The sequence below is a fragment of the Strongylocentrotus purpuratus genome, unplaced genomic scaffold (genome assembly GCF_000002235.5).
Source record: "Strongylocentrotus purpuratus isolate Spur 01 unplaced genomic scaffold, Spur_5.0 spur5_scaffold_9, whole genome shotgun sequence".
NCBI classification, from domain to species: domain Eukaryota; kingdom Metazoa; phylum Echinodermata; class Echinoidea; order Camarodonta; family Strongylocentrotidae; genus Strongylocentrotus; species Strongylocentrotus purpuratus.
This window is the reverse complement of record NW_022145615.1, coordinates 9758908-9780016: the sequence shown is the minus strand read 5'-3', so window position 1 is coordinate 9780016 and position 21109 is coordinate 9758908. Positions and strand designations below refer to the sequence as shown.

Here is a 21109-nt window from a genome sequence, read left to right as displayed (position 1 = left end):
TAATCTCGGCTACGCAAACAGCTCGATGAAGAGAGAGAGAGAGCTTTGCAGTGCTGAGAACTGCCTTGCATGGCGACTAACAACTGATATCTTAAGAACTGATATCATTGTTATCATCACGTTGTATACACGGCCTTCCTGTATTTGAGTTAAAGACATAGTTGAGTTCTGATCATGCAATTGCATTGAGAAAGAAACCGGTCAAAGACAATGTGTGAAAGTTAATCGAAAGATTGATCATGAAGTACATAAAAGTAATCGTGTCACACTCGTCAATTACTTATTGAAATGTGCGAACATTAGAATGACGTAATCTAAACAGAATATCTATGGGGTGTTCAGCAGGATATTGATATTGCCATTGAGTTGATTTTTCGAAAGTGTATGCGATCGTGCTAATAAATAATATACATTTACAGTGGAAATCAATGCTAACATTTAGGCCAGATTACTATTCCATTTATCAGGGGAAAGAGTGTAGGGGGCGGCAGTCCCTTTGCCCCCACCCCGCAGTATATCCTTTTTTTTTCGTATTGAGGTTGAGGTAAAACAAAATGATGAGGATCTATAGAGGCCTACCCAATGCATTTCCTATCTGTTGCTCAAGAAGTAGTGTTTTCATATCTACTCATGATCGTGTACGTTATATAAACACGCACGCACCATAATATGGCTGCTTGGTATATCGGCTTGAATTATTGTCACATTAATATCAAACTGAATGTATTTCAACCTTTTAAATCAGTGTGTGTGCGTAATTGTGTTCACTCTATCTGGTTATTTACGCCTTTGAACAGACTAAAAACCAACACATTAATCTGTATCCATGCAACGGCGTAATAAGCAAAACCTTTTGGGGGGCAAACAAAAGATCCGTATCACCACCTGACTATAAATTTGGAATTGAACGTTTTTCAACAAACGCGTATAAAATTATGATTAACAAAACAAGTGAGCGAAAACCCCGGAAAATGTCTTTGAATAAAGCAATATTTGTAAATCTTTGGTATCGAATTTGAAATAAACCACGTAAGATTTTTTTTTTTTGGGGGGGGGGGGAGGGGGGGGGGCAACTGCACCCCATCATTACGCTAGTTTATTTATGTAAACTGTGCCATAATTTGCTGCCACCAAATTTGGTCGAATTACGGGTGATGATTGGCAACCCCTGCTAAGGGTAAATACCCGATTGGTGTTAAATTGGCCATGAGATCCCACTACCATGGGTCTTTAACATCGTCATCGGAAAGGGGTGAACATTCGGAACATGGGCCGATATGGAAGTGCACAGCAGAGTCAACCATAAACAGACCAACCCATCCTCTTATGACGATCCCTTCTTTTTCTATGGGTTATGAAGGAGTTTAATATACGGTCAAACTTTTGTTGTTGTTGACAGGTTCTACATAAATAAGGAACGACAACTTACAACCTATAATCACAAATGCTTCCATTTATCAGACAACACACATGACACAACCAAAGCGTCGCCCGGGACACACACACTTACACTGGTTGTAAATTGAACCATAGAGTACTAGTAACTCCACGATGCAACCCACTAGGGTGCTACCACAGAGGTGCTACACAAGACATAACCACGTGATGCTTCGCGATATGACGTCACAAAGCTGCGGTGACATCTCTCTTGTGATGTCACTCAGCGACCTCGCATCCTACACATAAATTGATAGCGGCGGGACTCTGATGAAGTTATCACGATAAAAAAGCAGCAAGGCACGATTTGCGTTGCCTGCTTGATGCAGCTCAAAATAACTCTTCTCCTTATTATCATATTTCTATTTTAACGTCTTCGTGAATTCAAGTATAGTACGTGTCTGTTCCGCTGTCTAACGTATTTCTCCTAGTCAGGCACCAAGGGAGAGTATATCAATAGAAAATTTGATTCGTTATCCCATTCCCTGTACGCTTTCTTTGTCTATAGAAGAAGTTATACAGTCATTACGGGTAAACTTTTCATTTTGTTGTTTTATTTCTATCTACACTCACCTACATTATATTTCTTTGAGAAAGATGCTACTTGGAATACAACCGAGTGTATTGGGCGTTTTGCTATGGGATAACGTTTTTTCTATTGCCCATTTCTAACGAAACGTTTACACCTTCAATATCTGCATTTTGTATAGTTGCTAACGATAGCCTCTTCAGCTATCAACAGATAACCCTTGACTGTTGCTCGAACCAGCAGCCCCCTATATAAGAGAACCTCAAGAATGCCAAACAGCGATAGGTTCACTTCTCCTTTCTTCTTTAAATTATAAACGTTTATCCAAAAGCATCGGGGAAAGGTAAATATGCATGGCAATTGAAATAAATGACTAGAGTTGCCAACAAAACGAATACAAAAATAGCAGGTCTAATCTAAAACACCACGATGGGATGTTAAGAAAAGGGAGTTTTGTGGAGAGGTGTGCATGGGTGTCAAGCCGTAAACCCTTTAAATCGCTCTATCACCGGCATGCCTCATTAGCATAGATGAAGACAGGTGCACGGAGTACGCTGACGCTAATAAAACATGCAGGGACTATCGCAGAATACTACCAGGAGATGGAGAGAGAGAGAGAGAGAGAGAGAGAGAGAGAGAGAGAGAGAGAGAAAACAAGATAGAGAGAGCGAAAGAGAGAGAGAGAGAGAGAGATAGAGAGAAAAGGATAGAGAGAGCGAAAGAGAGAGAGAGAAAGATATGTAGATATAGAGACAGAGAGAGAAAGATATAAAGAGAGAGAGAGAGAGAGAGAGAGAGAGAGAGAAAGATAGAGAGCGAAAGAGGGAGAGAGAGATAGAGAAATAGAGAGATAAAGAGATAATTAGAGAGAAGGATGATAACATTGACAGCAATGCCAATTATAAGAATATTCTTTGTTTTTGCGTATAAAAAATGTCGCGTAAATATTAAAAAATGAATGCAATAGCCTATTTAGACATGTGCATGAAATTAAAGCGATTCTAAAAGAAGCAAACATGAATGTGTCTGAAAGTAGAATAACATTCCTTTAACTTAACTCAATTGCAAGAACAGTACAAAAAAACGACCACAGTTTGATGTGCTAATTCTATTACTGTGAGATACACGTTCTCCAGACATTGCAGCATGTGCCAATGTATTGAATGAAAACAAGTACCGGGACTCAACATTTTTCACATATTATGTAAACATGTGGTGCACTTTCAATGCGCAAAATACCCGTTTTTCTTACTAACAGGTGAACATCCATCCATCAACATAGCAAAATGAACCAATGTTATTACTTTCATGCAGTGCCAACAATTTTTTTCGGAGGGAATAAATGCAATATAAAACAGACAAACGATAAAAGTCAGTGAAAGCAAGGAGAAATGGGTCGGACAATGTAAATGTGCAATAGAGAGACAGTAAAACTATGTATGAGAGAGAGAGAGAGAGAGAGAGAGAGAGAGAGAGAGAGAGAGAGAGAGAGAATGTGAATTGATAATAGTGAATAGATGCATAGCACATTAATTTGGTATTTAAAAAAAAACACTTAATATGAATACATACTTTAGCGCGCATTTATCTTCAAATACATTTGTAATGATCAATCTCCAATTTTTGGGGATCGGGACAAGACGCTGAAATTTTGCTACAAAATGGACATCATGATTATCAAGGGTTTTTCTTATAGTTTGGTAAAACCATACAACATCCCTGGATACACCAAGCAAGAAGATGCGATATAAAAGAACTAAATATTGATGAACTTCAAATTTGTTAGTTTTAACTTTTTTTCTGATATATGTTTTTTGGGGGCCCAGTGTACGGATGTTATGATTCAATATGTAATAAATGAATAATTGACAAAGGACTTGTTTACGTGAAACGAAGTCCTTGTTTTGGTACATTTAATATAATGCAATTTTCATTGACAACCTGGGACCTGATATTCGAACAAAATTACGAATGTATGAGATGTGTGTCAGTAGCAGTATTTCTCTGCGACACTCATTTTAATATTTCAAGAATGCCATACAATATAAAGGCCTTTGATATATTAACATCTACTTCGATCTCAACCTATACTTCTTATGGATCCTGCTGAGTATCGTCGTAGAAGTAGAAGTACATGTACTGTCAATACTATGACAATTGTCGACATAGTACTACTAGTAGTACTACTACTACTACCATTATTAGTTTCAGATGTAGTAGTAGTAGCAGTAGTAGTAGTAGTAGTAGTAGTAGTAGTAGTAGTAGTAGTAGTAGTAGTAGTAGTAGTAGTAGGTGTAGTAGTAGTAGTAGTAGTAGTAGTAGCAGCAGCAGTAGTAGTAGTAGTAGTAGTAGTAGTAGTAGTAGTAGTAGTAGTAGTAGTAGTAGTAGTAGTAGTAGTAGTAGTTATTCGGTCATCTCAGTCATGGAATTGAGAGTCAAGTGAATACCACGACACCTCACCGATAGAGATATCAAGACAAAAAGGGTTTGCTCTGTTTTATTAGTGTATCATCTCCTCCAATACCCCATTTCAATACAGCCTTTCTTCTTCCTCTTCTCTTCGTAGAGCATCTTGATTTATTGCATGTCAGTATTATTTTCATGACTGAACTTTTTTCACCCTGATTAATCTGGCATTGGCTACCACGTAGCAAATTACTCGATTAATCTTCTGTCGAGCCGACACCAATATGAATGAATGGGGCCCACGCGGAATTAATAAAACCCCTCGAAGTTCTGGAATACATCTAAATCCCTCCAAGAACACACCTTTATCATGTCTTAGTCATATATTTACATATGGGATAGAATATAATATGACATAAGTAATTATTATAGTCCACCCAAGTCTCTGGAGCAATAACGCCTTCATTATGAGGCCATAATGTACGTGTACATACAATACAATGACATTTGCTTTCACATCGTTTTTATTTTTGAAGAAAACATTAGACTCTAAGTGTATTTGGCTGAAATATTTAGATATATTCGTTCGCTCTAGGATCAATACTTTTGACGATATGCTTGCTTCGTTGCGTACTTGTAAAATGAGTATTCATATTCTATTTTACTTGGTTGATATTCTATATGCTTTATCAAAAATTGCGATATCATTTTCTGTTTTAATTAATATCTTTTGTTTATCCCCGACGCAAATAAAAGAGTCTGACCAAATTTTAGATATACGTATGCAATCGAAAGTTTATTCTTTTGATTTAATAATATTAGAAAGCCAAACTCCCAACTGAATGCGATTAACAATTGCAATATGTTCCTGGTTTGCTGAATTAAAAACAGTTCGGATAACACTTGTCATGCGATTCCGTGAAACAGGAAGAAATTGCCTGGATAAGTCCTTCGTACGTGTTTACATTAACTGACATCTGTTTACATCGCATTACTTGATATGAGCTTCACGTAAACCTATTATCCAACAATCATTAATGTTGTATTGCCCCTTTCAAATAACGCGACCGTTCTCATTTTCTTGAGCCGTCATGGGTGTTTAATAATTCACTGACCTTGTTAAATGAACCCCGCATTAGGGGCATCTCACATATCCCAAGAGGACTAAATCATCGAATGACCGACTTCAAATTATGCGCAGTCATGATTTCCTTGTTATTCCTTTCACCATCTCTACATAAATCTCTTTCTCTCATGTTCCTTCTACTTTCCGTGATCTATCTCAGTCTCTCTATTTCTCTCAAACGTTCTCTCTGGGCATCTCTCTTCCCTTCCTCTCAATATCTTTGTACTCTGTATAGTTGTCCCCCCCCCCCTTTTTTTTTTTTTACCCATTCCTTCTAAATCTCCCCCTCTCTTTCTTCCTACATTACTTTTAACAATTTAGCTTTCATCTTAACTTTCTTTTCATTTGATTCTCTGCCAGAATCCCCAGTCCTTGTCTTTTATTCAAATGTTAACCCTTTATTACCCCTGTCGTCACATCAGTTGCATAGTCCTTTTTACCTCTGTCATCTCCATCACTTCTTCGATTGTTCTATTCCATTCACTTAACCATTTTTACCTACATGTTAGCCCCTTCCTGAATATTTATGCATTTAAGTTGATTTGACTATCTTTATTGTCATACCTGCTTGTTTATCCGTCTCTCTCTCTCTCTCTCTCCCTCATTTTTTGTATCTTCCTCTATTTCTCTTACTTTCTTTTTCTCTTTCTCTTTCATAATATTTCATTATATCTATTTAACCCTCCATTTCCCTTTCTTATCCCTGTTCTCTTTCTCGCTTAGCTTCTATTAATTCCTCTCCCTCTCCCTCTCCCACTCTCTCTCTCTCTAAAGATTCATTCCATCTTTCCTGTTCTCCAATCTCATCCCTGTCTCCCCTGGCAACCGGACGGAAGATGGTCTCAGAACCCACAGGAGCGGTGGCAGGTCATTCCTCCTCCAGCTCAGCTCTGGCCATTACATTTGCATTTCTCGGATCGATCTATATTTTCACACCGGATTAGCCTAAGGAGACTACGGCCAAGAGAGGTTAATTGCCAAAATCGACTTTCTTACTGGGTACCTTCTTCCTTTAATAGCTCACCGCTTTTTGACCGCCTTTCGAAGGCTGTTAAGATATTAACCAAATATTGCCGCTGTGATGAATATTAACAACAGGAAATAGCATTTAAACAATATTGAGACAACTATATACATTATTTCTGTCACCCAAGTGATTCTGTAAGTTGACCTTCGTCGAGATATGCCGAAGCTGTAGTATTGGAACAACATTTATCATAATTTATATAGTATGTATGTATAATGCCAGTTATATCTTATGATGTATCCGATTTCCTCAAATCTAATAATACACAATCCACAATCAGGAGTTAAATTAATTAAGGCGACTCTTTAGAAATGAGAATACATCTTACAATTAGGGCTATAAATGTACTGACATTTGTAATATCTCTTTGAAAATCATTGCATTACAAACAAGAAAAAAAGAAAGAAAAAAGAAATAATAGAGTGGTACAAGTATGTTTCCTAATACTATAGGACGCATGACTACTCAGGGAAAAAAAAAATGTTTATAATCATGTGATTAAGAATTTGACATGAAGTTATTGTTTGTATATTTTGTATTCTACCTTACGTTTATATTTTCTTTGTTATTCAGTTATTGTATTTGGAAAAATGCAGAAATAAAAACAAATACGAAACTAATGATACAAACGTCAAACTGTCGTGGCAGGAGCTAAGTACATTGCCGTTTAATGCAGGTACGTTTAGAAAATGGGAATTTTGTTTTTAAGAGGAGAATGACTTGTTTACACCAGTTTTAAAAAAGGAAAATGACGTCATGCACACCCCCGGGTATACATGCCATGGTGATCCGTACACTACCCGTCTCTATCGTGCCTCTGCATGTCTAAAAACGTCCCAATACGATTCCCCATGGATGTATCTTTTAGAGACGACCGGTCAATATGCAAAAGCATCATAAAATAAAATGCCTGAACCCTGATAGTTAAGGGTCGTTCGGTAATATTACGCGGTAAACCGCCGCAAAAAAAAACACGCCTCAGTCTTTTTTGTTTTCTGTTAATGTATTGACAAATGTGTGCAAAAAAGGTTTAGTCAAAATTGTAAGCAGTTGACTTTGATTTGCTAAAAGAACTTACAATTAAAAAAACAAAAAATCATGAACAGCATTATTAGGGCAATGTTTACTTTTGGCTACCCAAACCAACAATATTTTTCTTTGAAGTTGATAAATAACAAAACATTACATTGAATTTTGCAATATTATAGTCTTGAATTGAATTTAAAAAGATGTAAACTTTTATTTTAACCCAGCTTATCCTAATTATGTTCAAATTTAAAAGATAAAGTATTTTGAACAATTGTTTGTCTGTTTGTTTGATCTGACTGCTTACAAGCATACACATGCTTTCTTAGCAGTAAGGTTTAAGAAATAAATAAACAAATTGTTCAAAATAATTTTATAGGGCCTATGTCTATTGTATACTTCATTGTAGTAAACTACGTTATATGTCTTAATTTTGTTTGTCCTGTACAATATTTTTTAAACACGTTACCTGGACGTATTCTGTGTTTCCCTTTGTTTTTTAACAATAAAAGTGATACTGAATACCCCCCCAGCTGTTTACAAGTCTTATTGTTAGTGGAATATCAAACAAACACGAGATGATACATATTCAGATTCCCAGTCAATGTATACAGAACATTGATATCTTATGTAGTTTCTTACGAAGTCATCATATCTTTACTCGCATATTACATTTTAATTCTAAAAAGCTCATTAATACAGTTTTCAATATCAAAACAATTTCAAACAGGCTTGCTATCTTTTCAATTAGTATATCGTGCGCTTTGAAAAACCCATCTCATGAAGATAATTTTCATTTAAAAGTTTCAATTTCATACCATTTCCTTGATTAGTCTTGGAAAAGGACATGGAAAACTTCATGAATTAATCATTTACCGGGTCGGCTTCATTAACAATTCAACATGAAACACAAATATGGGACGTCAGTCTCTAACCTCGAAGGGAAGAGTATGAATAAATCCGAACGGATAAGTAGATACCCCTGTTTTTACATTATTAATCAGAATCTATGAATTATATTTAACGGATAGTGTTTTATTATGAAGTATAGTACATGATTAAAAAGAAGAAGGGATTTTGTTGTTGTTGTGAAACAGCATACATGATTTGTACCATCCGCTACCCATCACTATGCTGATACACTACTTCATATACCCCAGTCAGGCCAACGAGACCGACACCAGATCGACAACAGACCGAGAAAAGAAAATAAATCACTTCCGATGGCCCAAACTTGGTCGGTTTTTTAGTCGGCCTTGGGTCGGTTTGGCGGTGTGGTTGTATTAAAGGCATCGTTTAACAATGTTAAATCTGAGATGCACGGCCCTACATGTTTTCAGTGTCTGTGATATGGTGTGAGATTGAAGCCCTAAAAACAATTGCGCTTCAAAATAATCATGAAGTGCCTCAAAAAGTAAATATCTTTGAGTGATCGGTTTTACCATACGCATTGCCCCCATATACTGTAGTGTAAAAAAAACCGTTAGGAAAACGACTTTTTTTTTTTCGACTTCCAGTCATAAATATCTTGATAATCAGACGGGCGATCCTGAATGGCCCTAAGATTTATAATTATGATTGCAGCATGAGCTAAATCCAGGATTTTGTTTCAGAATCCGAGGCAATGTTTGCGAGTTAATATAATAGCACAGGAGGTTGGCCTAAGGCCGAAAACTACACAAGGTATTAAATTGAAAATATGCGGAATCGGCATTTGATTTTACGGGGTAGTTTGATAAAACGAACCACATCACTCGATCTATACATAGACGGAGAAATAAATACTAAAGAGCAGAAGCAACTACCATGAAATAAATACATTCAAAGGCGAATTATGTGTCAGTCAACTGAGTTTGGTATCGCCTTCAGTGGTCTTTTCGGCCTGTTGGTAATCTTATCTTCTAAGCCACAGATCCGAGTTCGAATCGCGTCAGAGGTGTTATGTTTAACCCTTGCTATCTTCCATACTACAGTACAAATAAGGAACCTGATATCACATTTCGTGTATACACACACGCGAGCGCGCACACACAAACCCACGTTTGGAGAGAGGGGAGACGGAGTGACAGAGACACAGAGAGGGATAGAGATAAGGAGAGAGGTATTTATAGAGAGAGAGATAGATAGATTTCATACGTGTTACTCGGATTGAGGTCCGTAGGCATGTGCCATAGTATTATATTGTCTATTCACACCACTTTATTCATTCCTTTCCTGATTTCTCTTGCTTTCCCATCAATCTACCAACTTATTACCATGGGAACCAAGATGTATAGCTCATTGCTGGACACGCACCACGTCAAACGAGTCGAAGGATTAAATGTCTTCAGTTGGCTCGCCGGCGACAGTGGCATGTCACTAACCTCAACAGGGAATAAACTTGATATGATGGAAACGTCAAAAACCCTCTACATTATTCTCAGTTTTATGTATGGAAAGGAAAGAAACAGCGATTTCACCCAAAACTAGGATTGTTTCAGTTCTAAATATAGAGAGACAGACGGAGTCAGACAGAGATAGAGGGTGTGCGCCAGCGAGAGAGGCAGGATGTACGCCCTTGTGGCACTGTAGGTGCGTTATCCAAAGATACAAGAGTAATAGAGAGAGAGAGAGAGAGAGAGAGAGAGAGAGACATAGAGAAACGGAAAGAGAAAAGGAGAAGGAGAAACAGAGAGAGATATATAAAAATCTATATAAAGAAGAGAGAGTGTGAGAGAGCGCAAACGGAGCACGTACCGTTCAGAGAAATGATAACCTCAAAGTGGTGAAAACGCTATCATTTCTTCTTCTTTTTTTAGAATGAAAAGGAGTTAGATAGAAAGAGCGAGAGAAAGTTAATATCAATATAGTATTATCATTATTTTTATTTTTATTATTTTTAATTTAAAAAAACCTCATATTAATACTACTACTACCATTACTACTACTTTTTTTTTTACTAAGTTAAACGCTGGTAGTACTTTTACATTAAGAAATTTGCAGGATAAACAATTTCTCTCTCATTGACATACCTATAGACTTGTCTTTTCTTTAATATACCCGCCTACTCAGCACCTTAAAATCAAAAACAACAAAGTAGATAAACCTTCTTTCAAAGAACATTTTCTCTGCATATACTGATCACGTCTTAAACTGAATTGAAAGGTACTTATGAGCGAGCTAATCCTCAATTGTTTTCGTCATTGGCAATGATGCACACAGGACCCATCTTATCAAACGTTCTATGCAGTATGCATGTCACCACCACGCGCAAGTTCGATACATTGGAGAACTTTAACCATAAGCTGCGTATCATGCAATATGCATTGAGTATCTGCTTTTGACGAGGGCACTCATCAATACCGGACTATACCCGCGAAGATAGCGGTTAAGACTCGATGAATTGCAAATATGACATTTAAACGAGACGGAACGCGAGATCTGTTGACGCTCCGGGAATACATGCAGAACCACACACTTTGCCCCTTTCATAATTTATAGGCTGCCTTTTTAAAAAGAAAGAAGGAAAGGAACAAGTGAGATATTATTTATTATTCCTGAATTTCTGGAGGCTCTGCGGTGTTTCTTTGAAACGCCTAAGGTGAAACTTGATTTTTCCTTACAAGGTCCACGTCATTGCACAATGTGTGTCCCTTTCAGATGTACATATAACATGCTTGATGTATATGACATGTGTATGCAAGTGACAGAACGAAGGGAAAGTGGAATTTAAAATGCAGATGAAAGTGATTCGTTGGGAATTTGTTTGTCTGCGGAATATGATATTTTTTCAGACAAAAACAATCATGCAAATGAAAAAGAGGTAAACATATAGAACAAATCTTATGGTATGCAGTTAAATACCTTAACCCCCTTTTTCTTCTTTATATATATATATATATATATATATATATATATATATATGTGTGTGTGTGTGTGTGTGTGTGTGTGTGTGTGTGTGTATATGTGTGGGTTTCTTCTTCCTCTTTTAAGTTCCGTCTATACTTCTGTATATGTTATTATCTACACCCTATTTACCTTTATCTATTCATACCCCATGCAGTTTATGTATACCGATAATTGTACTCACTGTTCTGTATGATTTTTAACCTTGTTTCTCTTTTTCTTTGATCTCTCCCAACGTTTATAAATGAAAAGGCTGTATTCTCCTGCTGCAGTGAAGACAATTCGTCAGTTAACATACATACCCTTCATACTAACAAATCACATTAATTTCACATCCTTAAAACATAATGGCCCATACGGCAACTCTTCAGTCCCCCTTAATGAAAAATATATACTATGTGAATCAGTGACTGGCAATCTACTCATATACCAACCCGTACATGATTAATCGTACTTTTAGAATACAGACATCCTTTAAAGCCCCACTGCACTACTTATAGCTACTTGAGCCCTCTATATAGCAAACAATGCCTAATCGGTGACAATTGGTCCCCCATGATCCTCTTTTTCTTATGTCAATTGAGAGCTGGTGTGACGAAATAACCACATGTCAGTGACCATGCACAGTGGTCTAATCCAAAAGGCCAAAATAGTTCAGTGGGGCTTTAAAATTATATATGGTTATAATAGATGTTCATGATTTCCTGAATATGATATTATGAAATATATGCAGCAATGAACTGCTGGGGCTATTGTATCCTGCATATTTTGAAAGGGTATATTCAGCCATGGAGAGGCGTGCATAAACAGATTTGTTAAACGATAAATTAGTTAAGCTGTCCCATTATCAATGCTTTGCTTATGATTGCGGTCTCCTGCACTTTTCCAACAGAATAGTTCGGATAATACTTTAAATTTATGATATTATGTTATGAAAATAATAAGTTTCGTTATTACATGCACATACATTATGTAAAAAAAAATTGACATGAAGAAATTATTGTTTGTTTATGTTGTATTATACCTTACATGTATATGTTGTTTGTTATTCAGTTATATTTTATTTGGAAAAAATGCAGAAATAAAATCAAATAAAAACAAATGCGGCAATGTATGAAAGTAACATCAATTAATATCTCAGAATGAACCGAAGTTGTAGAGGATTAGTGATAGGATCATGAGAATGAGGATATTACCAAGCCACTCAAATTACAGCACCATGTGGTCCCCAGCATTTGCAGGATGGTGACTACCCTATGGGAACCACTTCCATATATAGAATTACCTTAATAGACAATTCTCGTAATGTAATCAAATTTAATGCATAAATCTGTGTAAAGTACCAGGTTACAAATTATTTCATACACCTGTTATGAAACTGTATTTCAATGGACAAAATTCAAATTGCATACATAAGTTGTTGCTAGGTAGGACAAACATTTTGGCTTGTAATGTATGCAGTTCGCAAGATTTGTGCATTAAGTTAACTACATATACGAATGTCCTATTACTCCGAGACAACTGCTCTCCTGTTCTGTAGTTGTCCTAGCACGTATTTTCCCGGGGATAGTTGTCCGGGATAATTATGCAGGGGGGGGGGGGTGGGGTAAAATCCTCCCTATACTCACCTGTAACAAATCCCTTGCTTTACAACCCACCCTTCCCCCAATCCCGCTCACTTTTACCTTCCTAGTGTCGCCACTCGACAAGAACCTTTAACTATCAAAATGAGATAAAATGGTCGACCCATGGGAGGAATGGGGGATTATTAAGAAAACCTCTTACTAATCCCTCCATAGAACCCTTTTCGCCATCAGATGCTATTGTCTCTCGCGAATGTACATACACGTATAATGCAGGTCAAACGGTGAAGGCCTAATTACGCCTTCCAATAATATTATTTCTGCCACCTCCCTCCGTTTCCTAATGAGAAGTAGACGACGGCTCTGTGATGGGATAATAAACGCGTCACTTATTGGTCCCTTCTTTCTCCTCTTTAATTTCCCCGTATTAAGATTGAGTGGGAAGTGAATCAGTCATGCTCTATTTCGATGCATGGTAGATTGTAATTAAACAATGTCCTGTGGGAGTGGCAAATGATATGGAGGCAATATATATAGGCTACATGTTTTGCAAAGGGCAAGGACTTTGCCAACTTAACAGGTCATGGACAGCTTCTGTTAAAGATAATTACAGTCAGGGTAAAACATTTCAATGCTGAATGTTTTAATCATCTGGTTTTATAATCTGATTTAATTTTTTCTTTAAACTAGTGCTAAACAAGTATATTTCCGACGAGTACATTTATAGGTGATAAAGAATTGTTGTAGAACGCAATGACGAAACAAATAATTGTCTGAGTTTAAAAACAATGATGCTACATTTTCATCGCGGAATGATTAACCAGAGAAATATAAACTCTTGTTGGGATATATCAAGAAGTACAACTTACGTACCCTACCTCGGGTATTTTTTATTTACATTTTTAGCGGTAAAATTAGCTTCTCAATCATTTCCTGTTTATACTGTTTCTAAAGTACATTACAACAGGAGTATGCTTCGGTGATTTTAACATGTAATATGATTCTAAGATCTAAGATCAGATAAAAAGATAACAAGATTACAAAAATGGTAGCCCAAGGGATTTTGTACTTACCCCTCAGAAATTTGGTTTCAGTCAGATCCACTTGAACGTATCCCGAAATGAGATCTCCCGCCGAGTATACGGCATGCTGCCGGTCAAAATGTATTTGAAAAGCTACCAGTTTACCCATGTTGTAACGCGTTAATATCCCTGTCCACTGGCAGGAAGCGTGTAGAACGAGAGAAAAAAAAACTGATGTTGCCTGCTGTGTCGTCTGGAAGTTATCTACGGAAGATGTCGAAGCAGTGCTTGGCTTAATGGGATGGGCACGTTCTGGTAATGTGAGTGTGAAGAATACACGGTCCCCGTGGTGTAAGCTACCGGGTGATCTTGTAACATATTCCACGAAAATTTCCTATATGGCTGACGTGTCTGCTGGATGCCTTTAAAGCGACGCACTCTACGAAAACACTTTCACATCTCTCTTTAGCAGCGGCTTATTCTCACTGTTTGTACTTTGGAACTCTGGAGCATGTATCCCCGCGGAGCTATCTTTTTCCCTTCAACGATGATGCCCCTTATTTCGGGTTTATATTCGATGTTTACTTCGCTTTAGAAACACGACGATGGTGACCTAGTTTTTGGGGTAGGTTGGAATTCATTTAATGATTGATATTTCCAAGTTTGTTGAGCTAGCTAGCTGTGAGTGGGTAGGTCGTTGACGAGATGCAGTGTATATTTATTCCACTCATGCATTAGATGTATCTAACAGCTTTCCCAGGTCTGCTTGTTAGATACCATAAGAGAACTTGCCTGTATAGATAAGGGAGAGAAAACCAGAATATTAAGGATGGAGCTGTTGAGAAAGGGTAAAAGATAAATCCTTTAATAAAAATTGCAATTGGTGATCAAGTTGATATGTTGATATATATTAAAGTACTAAAATTCAGGAAGTTAATGGAGAAAGTTAGTAAACATCCAACTGCATTCTGTCAGTTTTCAAAATAGAGAGGGGGACATCCACATTTATAACACAAAATGGCAGTATGTTGGTATGTGGCAAACGATCAACTTACTATTTAATTTTAATTCAGTTTGGAAGACTTTGGTTACAGAACATCGAACATGAGACAAAATGTCGAAATACATATACAAATGATGTAAATGGTATATATCATAATTTCCCTTCCAGATGAATACGATTGGAGTGGTATTACTAGATTGACTTTCGTTATTCGGAAAGAAAAATGTCCCTCATGACAGTTTAAATAATGTTTGGCTAGGAGTTAGGGCCAGGTGTAGTGTTCGGTATAGTTCGGAACCCGGTTATAGCATTAGAAATGGACCATGGGGAATTTTCACAGGAACAGTTGTTGTATCATCTGCAGTCCATTTTAAAACTAGGTGGATTTACTTATTATGATATACGGTGATATGACACCTTTAAATGAAGAGTTTAAAAATATAATACATATAGGACATGCTTTTACCTTTAACATATCTAAAATGCAACGTCTGATTCAAAAATGCATACATCACAAAAACACAAAGAAAATGCTCAATGTGAAGCCTTATCCTTGTTTGTAAAAGCTAAAACTTCAAGCAAAAGTGATATGCCTATACTACAACCGAAGGACTACTGTCTCTACTGCATCATCTCTTTCCCTACATACATCAACGATAGTTTAATGAACCGAGATCATTGCCAAATAATCTAGTCTACGCAATTTAATTAGAGAGAATTGGATATACACTGACGATGATGACACGTTATACACACGTCCGTACTTGTGGCACGCATGCAGAGTAGACGTACAGTACTTGGAACTTTGTATCCTCTGTGTTACAGTATATCACAGTCAACACAATTTTAAAGCAAATTTCCACATTTTCTCAAGGTCACATATTTATACATAACAATAAACATACAATAATTATTAGACTCATAATGATGATGAAGAATGCCATGACATTGTAATTTAACTTTCAGACTTCATTGCATGTCCATCCTGTAATTCTGTTTCTCCTACCCATGAGACCGACTTCGCACGAGACTGACTGAGAAACTTTTTTTTCTTTGTCCATTTTCATTTCATACGTATTCTAACCTGAATTTATTTGCATTTCTCTTTCAGGTTCCCAGCATGTTCAGCAAGGAATTTTTAATTTTTTGTTTGTCCCACTCATGTCTCCTCTTTGATTTTCCCTTTTATTGCGGGACATTTTTCTACATCTGCCAATGTATTTCTTTGTTTTCCCTGTCTTGTGAGCAATCTGTCTCGTAGACCTTCTCGACTATTTGGTCTCGTCGGCTATTGGTCTACTGTAATTTCCGTGATATTTTTAGAAAATTGAAATAGAAAGGAAACTTTTGCCATTAAAAAAAAAAAAACTTTACCGCATCTTTACCACATCTAATCTTTACCATAACAATATCCCAACACTCTACCCCGCCCCCCCCCCACTCCGTGAACGGAGGGATACCATGCGTGTTCCCAAACCCTCCGGCTCGTAACAAAGGAAAATGGTCTACCCGTATTGATTTTACACACCGGACTTTTGCTGAAAGGGGGGGGGGTGCTGAAAAAGGCTCGTATAACATAAGAAAAAGGTCGACCCGTATTGACTTTACACACCGGACTTTTGCTGAAAAGGAGGGTCCTTGGGAACACGCATATGCGTACCCTAAATAACACTGAGTGGGGGGCCGGGCACTCTACCAGTGCTCAACTTCTAATTTCCCAAGGACCTTAACATCACAGTCATTTTAATGTTCTAGTGTTCGTCACACCTTGAGCAGTATGTACCTGTTGTACTAATTAAAGCTCCAATGCATACGACAATAACTATATTACCTATAATGTAGTCATTAAGGTTTGAGTATGTGCACCTGTTAAATGCGTTTCAATTCCGTAATGGGTGTGTAGGTGAAAGAATAGCATATGCCACTATGCCATAGACAGCGGGCAACGCGTTGTAAGACACCTTAATCATCCACCTTGCAACCTTTTCCTACCACTTGTCCTAATACATGTATTTGGTAGAAGCACCGCTTTGTATTTGACTTGAATTTCGAGTTGGTTATTTTCAGAATATTGATCTCTTGCAGCGCGGTCAGAAATAAACAGAGCAGAACTAATGCCTTTTAAACGTGTCCGACTCACTTAAAAGCCAACTGAGCTATCTCGCGTACAACATATTTTTTAAAGGTACGTCTTAACATTTTCAATTTGTTTTACCCTTTAACACCAATGCGCCCTATAACTTCCATTTTGATAGACAGGGCAAAACGTCCATTGGCTACACATGAGGCCTCCTTAGGACTGTGTCAGCGATTGGTGTGGTGTTTGACGCGCCATCTGACAATGACATCATACGTGAAGAAAATGCATAATGAACTGTTGACATAATGCATCAAGTTACCTGCATAACGGCTCAATGCCTTCCCATCGTTAATAGGCACAGTTAACAATGGACTCTAAATTACACTCCATGTGCAACGGGAATCTGACGCGGAGCCTTTGTCAGTAAATCGACGCCTCGTGAAGAACGGATGTTTGCAAAAAACTTCAAACATTTTTGATAAATTTGACAGAATAACATCGATTTCTATTCATTAAATGTTAAAAGTGAATAATTTAATTTTTTGAACATAGAGGATAAAGTAAAACAAGAAAAAAGTAAGAATAACATGAAGAAGAGAGGTAAAAGGACGAGGACGGGGAGGATGATCAGGAGGATGGGAAGAAATATGAGGAGGACTAGAATAAGAATCAGAAGAAGAGAAAGAAGAAGAATAAGAAGAAGAAGAAGAAGAAGAAGAAGAAGAAGAAGAAGAAGAAAAAGAAGAAAGAGGACATTCAAAGTCTGTACTTCCCCTTTGACCTGCATAAGCCTGATAGACTATTGACTACTATACCCATACTTATATGATATCGTCATGGCGTTGTCAGATGGACGAGTTTTCCATTGAGCGCAAACATCTGCGGGAAGAATGGAGACGGAGCGGGAAGTCTTTAAATAGAACGGAACCATCGATCAGAATGATAAATTGATGGTGTGTAATCTCCTTTAATGGTCGAGAAGTGGGTGAAATATGTCACCCCTTTTGTGCCTGCACCTCCAATATCAAGAACCATTACTCACTGCCAATCGTCCGTTGTTCCCAGACTTAAAATCTAGGCCTCCGGAAGTCAAACAATCGCAAGATGGCTCGATTTGCATTTATTTATATTGAAGTATCATAACGAAAATAAGTGGCTGTTCTTCGAATGACAGTAATGGGTGATCAGTTTCCTGGCCTATTTATCCAAAGAAATTAATCAATTGTAATTCGAGATTTAAGTATTTACCATAACAAAAGAAACAAGCGTTATTGTACATATAAATATTCAATATAAATGAAAAATGTATTTAATATTATTCAAGCTCCTCAGATTCTTTAGTAGCACATGTTCAAATATGTGACCATTTTCTCAAACTAGTTTTTGTTAAATTTCATAAGCAAACAAAATGCCCAAACGAACCCAAACACATCCAAAAGTATGCAAACATAACTTACCCAATCATAATTGTTTGTCACAGCATATAGTTTGTCAACAAATATATGAAATTATAGATTGGATATCTGTAGACCTAGAAATTGTAGAAGTGCTGGTTAACACTTCTACAACTACAGCACTTTAGACTTATTTATTGTCCTGGAAAATGTAGTTTTTTTTTACCACATTTTTTTGCTTTCCGCAGGGAGTATATCTTTACCACCTCGTTCCACTAGGCCATATATAATTCATACGCTCGTGGCGTTTCTCAACAAAAATAGTCAAGCTGCTGGAATAGAGCAAGGGAACACCTGCCGGCAAGTTGACATGGAAAAGCATGTCACCTGTTTGACATTACCTTCATTCACTATCATGATGAATGATCTAAACTTATATGAATAAAGTATGACAAACACACTCTACCTGCAGTCACACGCGTCAAAAGCAAAATGGCTTCATAGATATTGTGTCAAATTTCCGTCGAACGATTTAAAGTTGCATAGCTACATGCAAGAACACCTGTTGTAATTGCATTGAATATTTATGAAAATGACATTGAAAGACTGGATTAGATATATTAATCCATCACTCTGATACTGATGAAAATAGGACATCATATTTGGTTAACTTACGGGTAAGTTATAGAGTTACATGTTATTGCAGCTGTATTGTTGCCTTGAAACTTTATTCATGTTTTAGTGAAATACTAAATAGGAAATGTTAACCTATTACTCTGAGCCTATTAATTAAAGTAATCCGACAAGTTTTCATGCATATCCTATCTTTATTTGGACATCTCTGATTACCTGTATCCCTCCTTTCTCTCATTCCACTTTCCTTTTCATCCTTCCTTTTACAGTAAACTTCTTCTTTTCACTTCCAAACCAATACCTTTTCCACGTTTTGGCTCTTACGATACCATTATGACCATTGACCCAATATATCCACATAAATATGCATGGCAATCATTATGTTTTAATTCATTCAATATAAATTCTTAAAACGAAGGGGAAAACAATCTGAACACTTTAAGTGAGGATATATGAATTGTATCATCATGGTAGACGAAAGAAAGGCCAAAGCCATTAATCTATTTCTCATAGTCCAATTTATGAATAAAACATAATATATAACCACACGACTTTTTATAATAACTGGGAAGAGGGAATACGCTTATCAAACCTCTCGACAGTAGCGTAGCAGGAGAGTGCATTTACTACAAAAAGGGCTTTGGGGTGAACAGATGTAAAGGTGGCGTGAACTTCGAAATTTGGAAGAAGACAAAAATTAAATATTTTCAGTATCATGATATATACAAAATATCATATTTTCATCTTATATTTTACATTTGTACTTGAGGGATAGAATATTTCGGGCCCGTCTTGATTGACTATTAAACCTAATTAAATTTGTCTTTATTCAAACATATATTGTATAAACAATTTCACATTCTTTCCTCTTTATACAAAACATATTCTTTTCATCATAATTTGATCAATTACATGAGATCATAGAGTGTTTTCTTTATCAAATGATATAAAAGCCAATTGTATCACAGACACAGAAACACCAAAAACTAGCCCAACTATTATGGAAAAGTAGCTCCATTATCTTGAATATGTATAAGATATCATTAATTAAAAAGTCTGTATAATAACTGAGCAATATTACCACACTCAAAAAGCTCATATATTGCAAATAACAAAGCGATATTAAAGATTCTACCTACCCAGTCCTCTCGAATTCCTTTAAATGACCACACTATCACACCCATCCCTGCATTAGAGCAATAAGTGTGTCTTAGTCGTATGCATCGATGCCCTTCAAGTCATTCTCCTCTTGGGAAGCATTACAATGCAGAGGCTCAAATTTCGACCGTTCAAATATGCACTACTTTTAGAGTCAGATACAAGCTAGTGTAATATGCACTTACCCTGTTCTTCAATGTTCCAACTCGCTGTCCCGTTCGCGAATAACACGCAAAGCTTAAAAGGTCTATCGCCCTTCACTTTCATCGAGTTGTGCGGTGTGTATATTTTTTCCTCTGCGTTCGTGCGTGCGGGTGTGTGTTTATGCGTGCGTGATGAGATGTAAGCGTTCGTGTAAAGATGTATTATCAAAAGAGCGGGAAATCGCATTGGTGTCTAAGAGCGAACGCACTCCAGGCACTGCAGGTCTGCTGTAGATGGTATGCGTTATCTTGCAAGGCTACGGGCACGGCGCCAGCGGTTTTAACATGGCATTTACGTCTTCCTAAGATAGGAAGTCATTATGTTCCACTAGTCTCGCTCGAGACCTCGAGACCGAGATAATGTCTTATTGTTTTTGCAATATGGTTAATTCAAAGGTTTAGTTAGTAGGGACTGAATCCACAAATTTGTTGGAAAACAAAATTCTAATTAAATAAAACATGAAACATATCTACGTCATGGGCCTAAACCATCCCCCTAAAGAGAGAAAGGAAAAAAAAAGAACAAAAAAGAAGGAGAATACGAATACGACAAAGAATAAATCCCCAATGCCATAAATACATATACATATTTAGTCA

At 37.0% G+C, this 21109-nt stretch overlaps 1 protein-coding gene across 1 annotated transcript in view; it reads right to left on the bottom strand.

The window, feature by feature from the left end:
- LOC100889340 (arrestin domain-containing protein 3) overlaps positions 1-20576 on the bottom strand; it is a 32493-nt gene extending 11917 nt beyond the window's left edge. The window contains exons 1-2 of the mRNA XM_030977353.1: positions 20495-20576; positions 14093-14833 (exon numbers count right to left, since the gene is read on the bottom strand). Coding sequence (XP_030833213.1) covers positions 14093-14210 — 118 coding nt within the window. The 5' untranslated portion in view covers positions 14211-14833; positions 20495-20576. The remainder of the gene's footprint in view (positions 1-14092; positions 14834-20494) is intronic.
- Between the last annotated feature and the right edge of the window lie 533 nt (positions 20577-21109).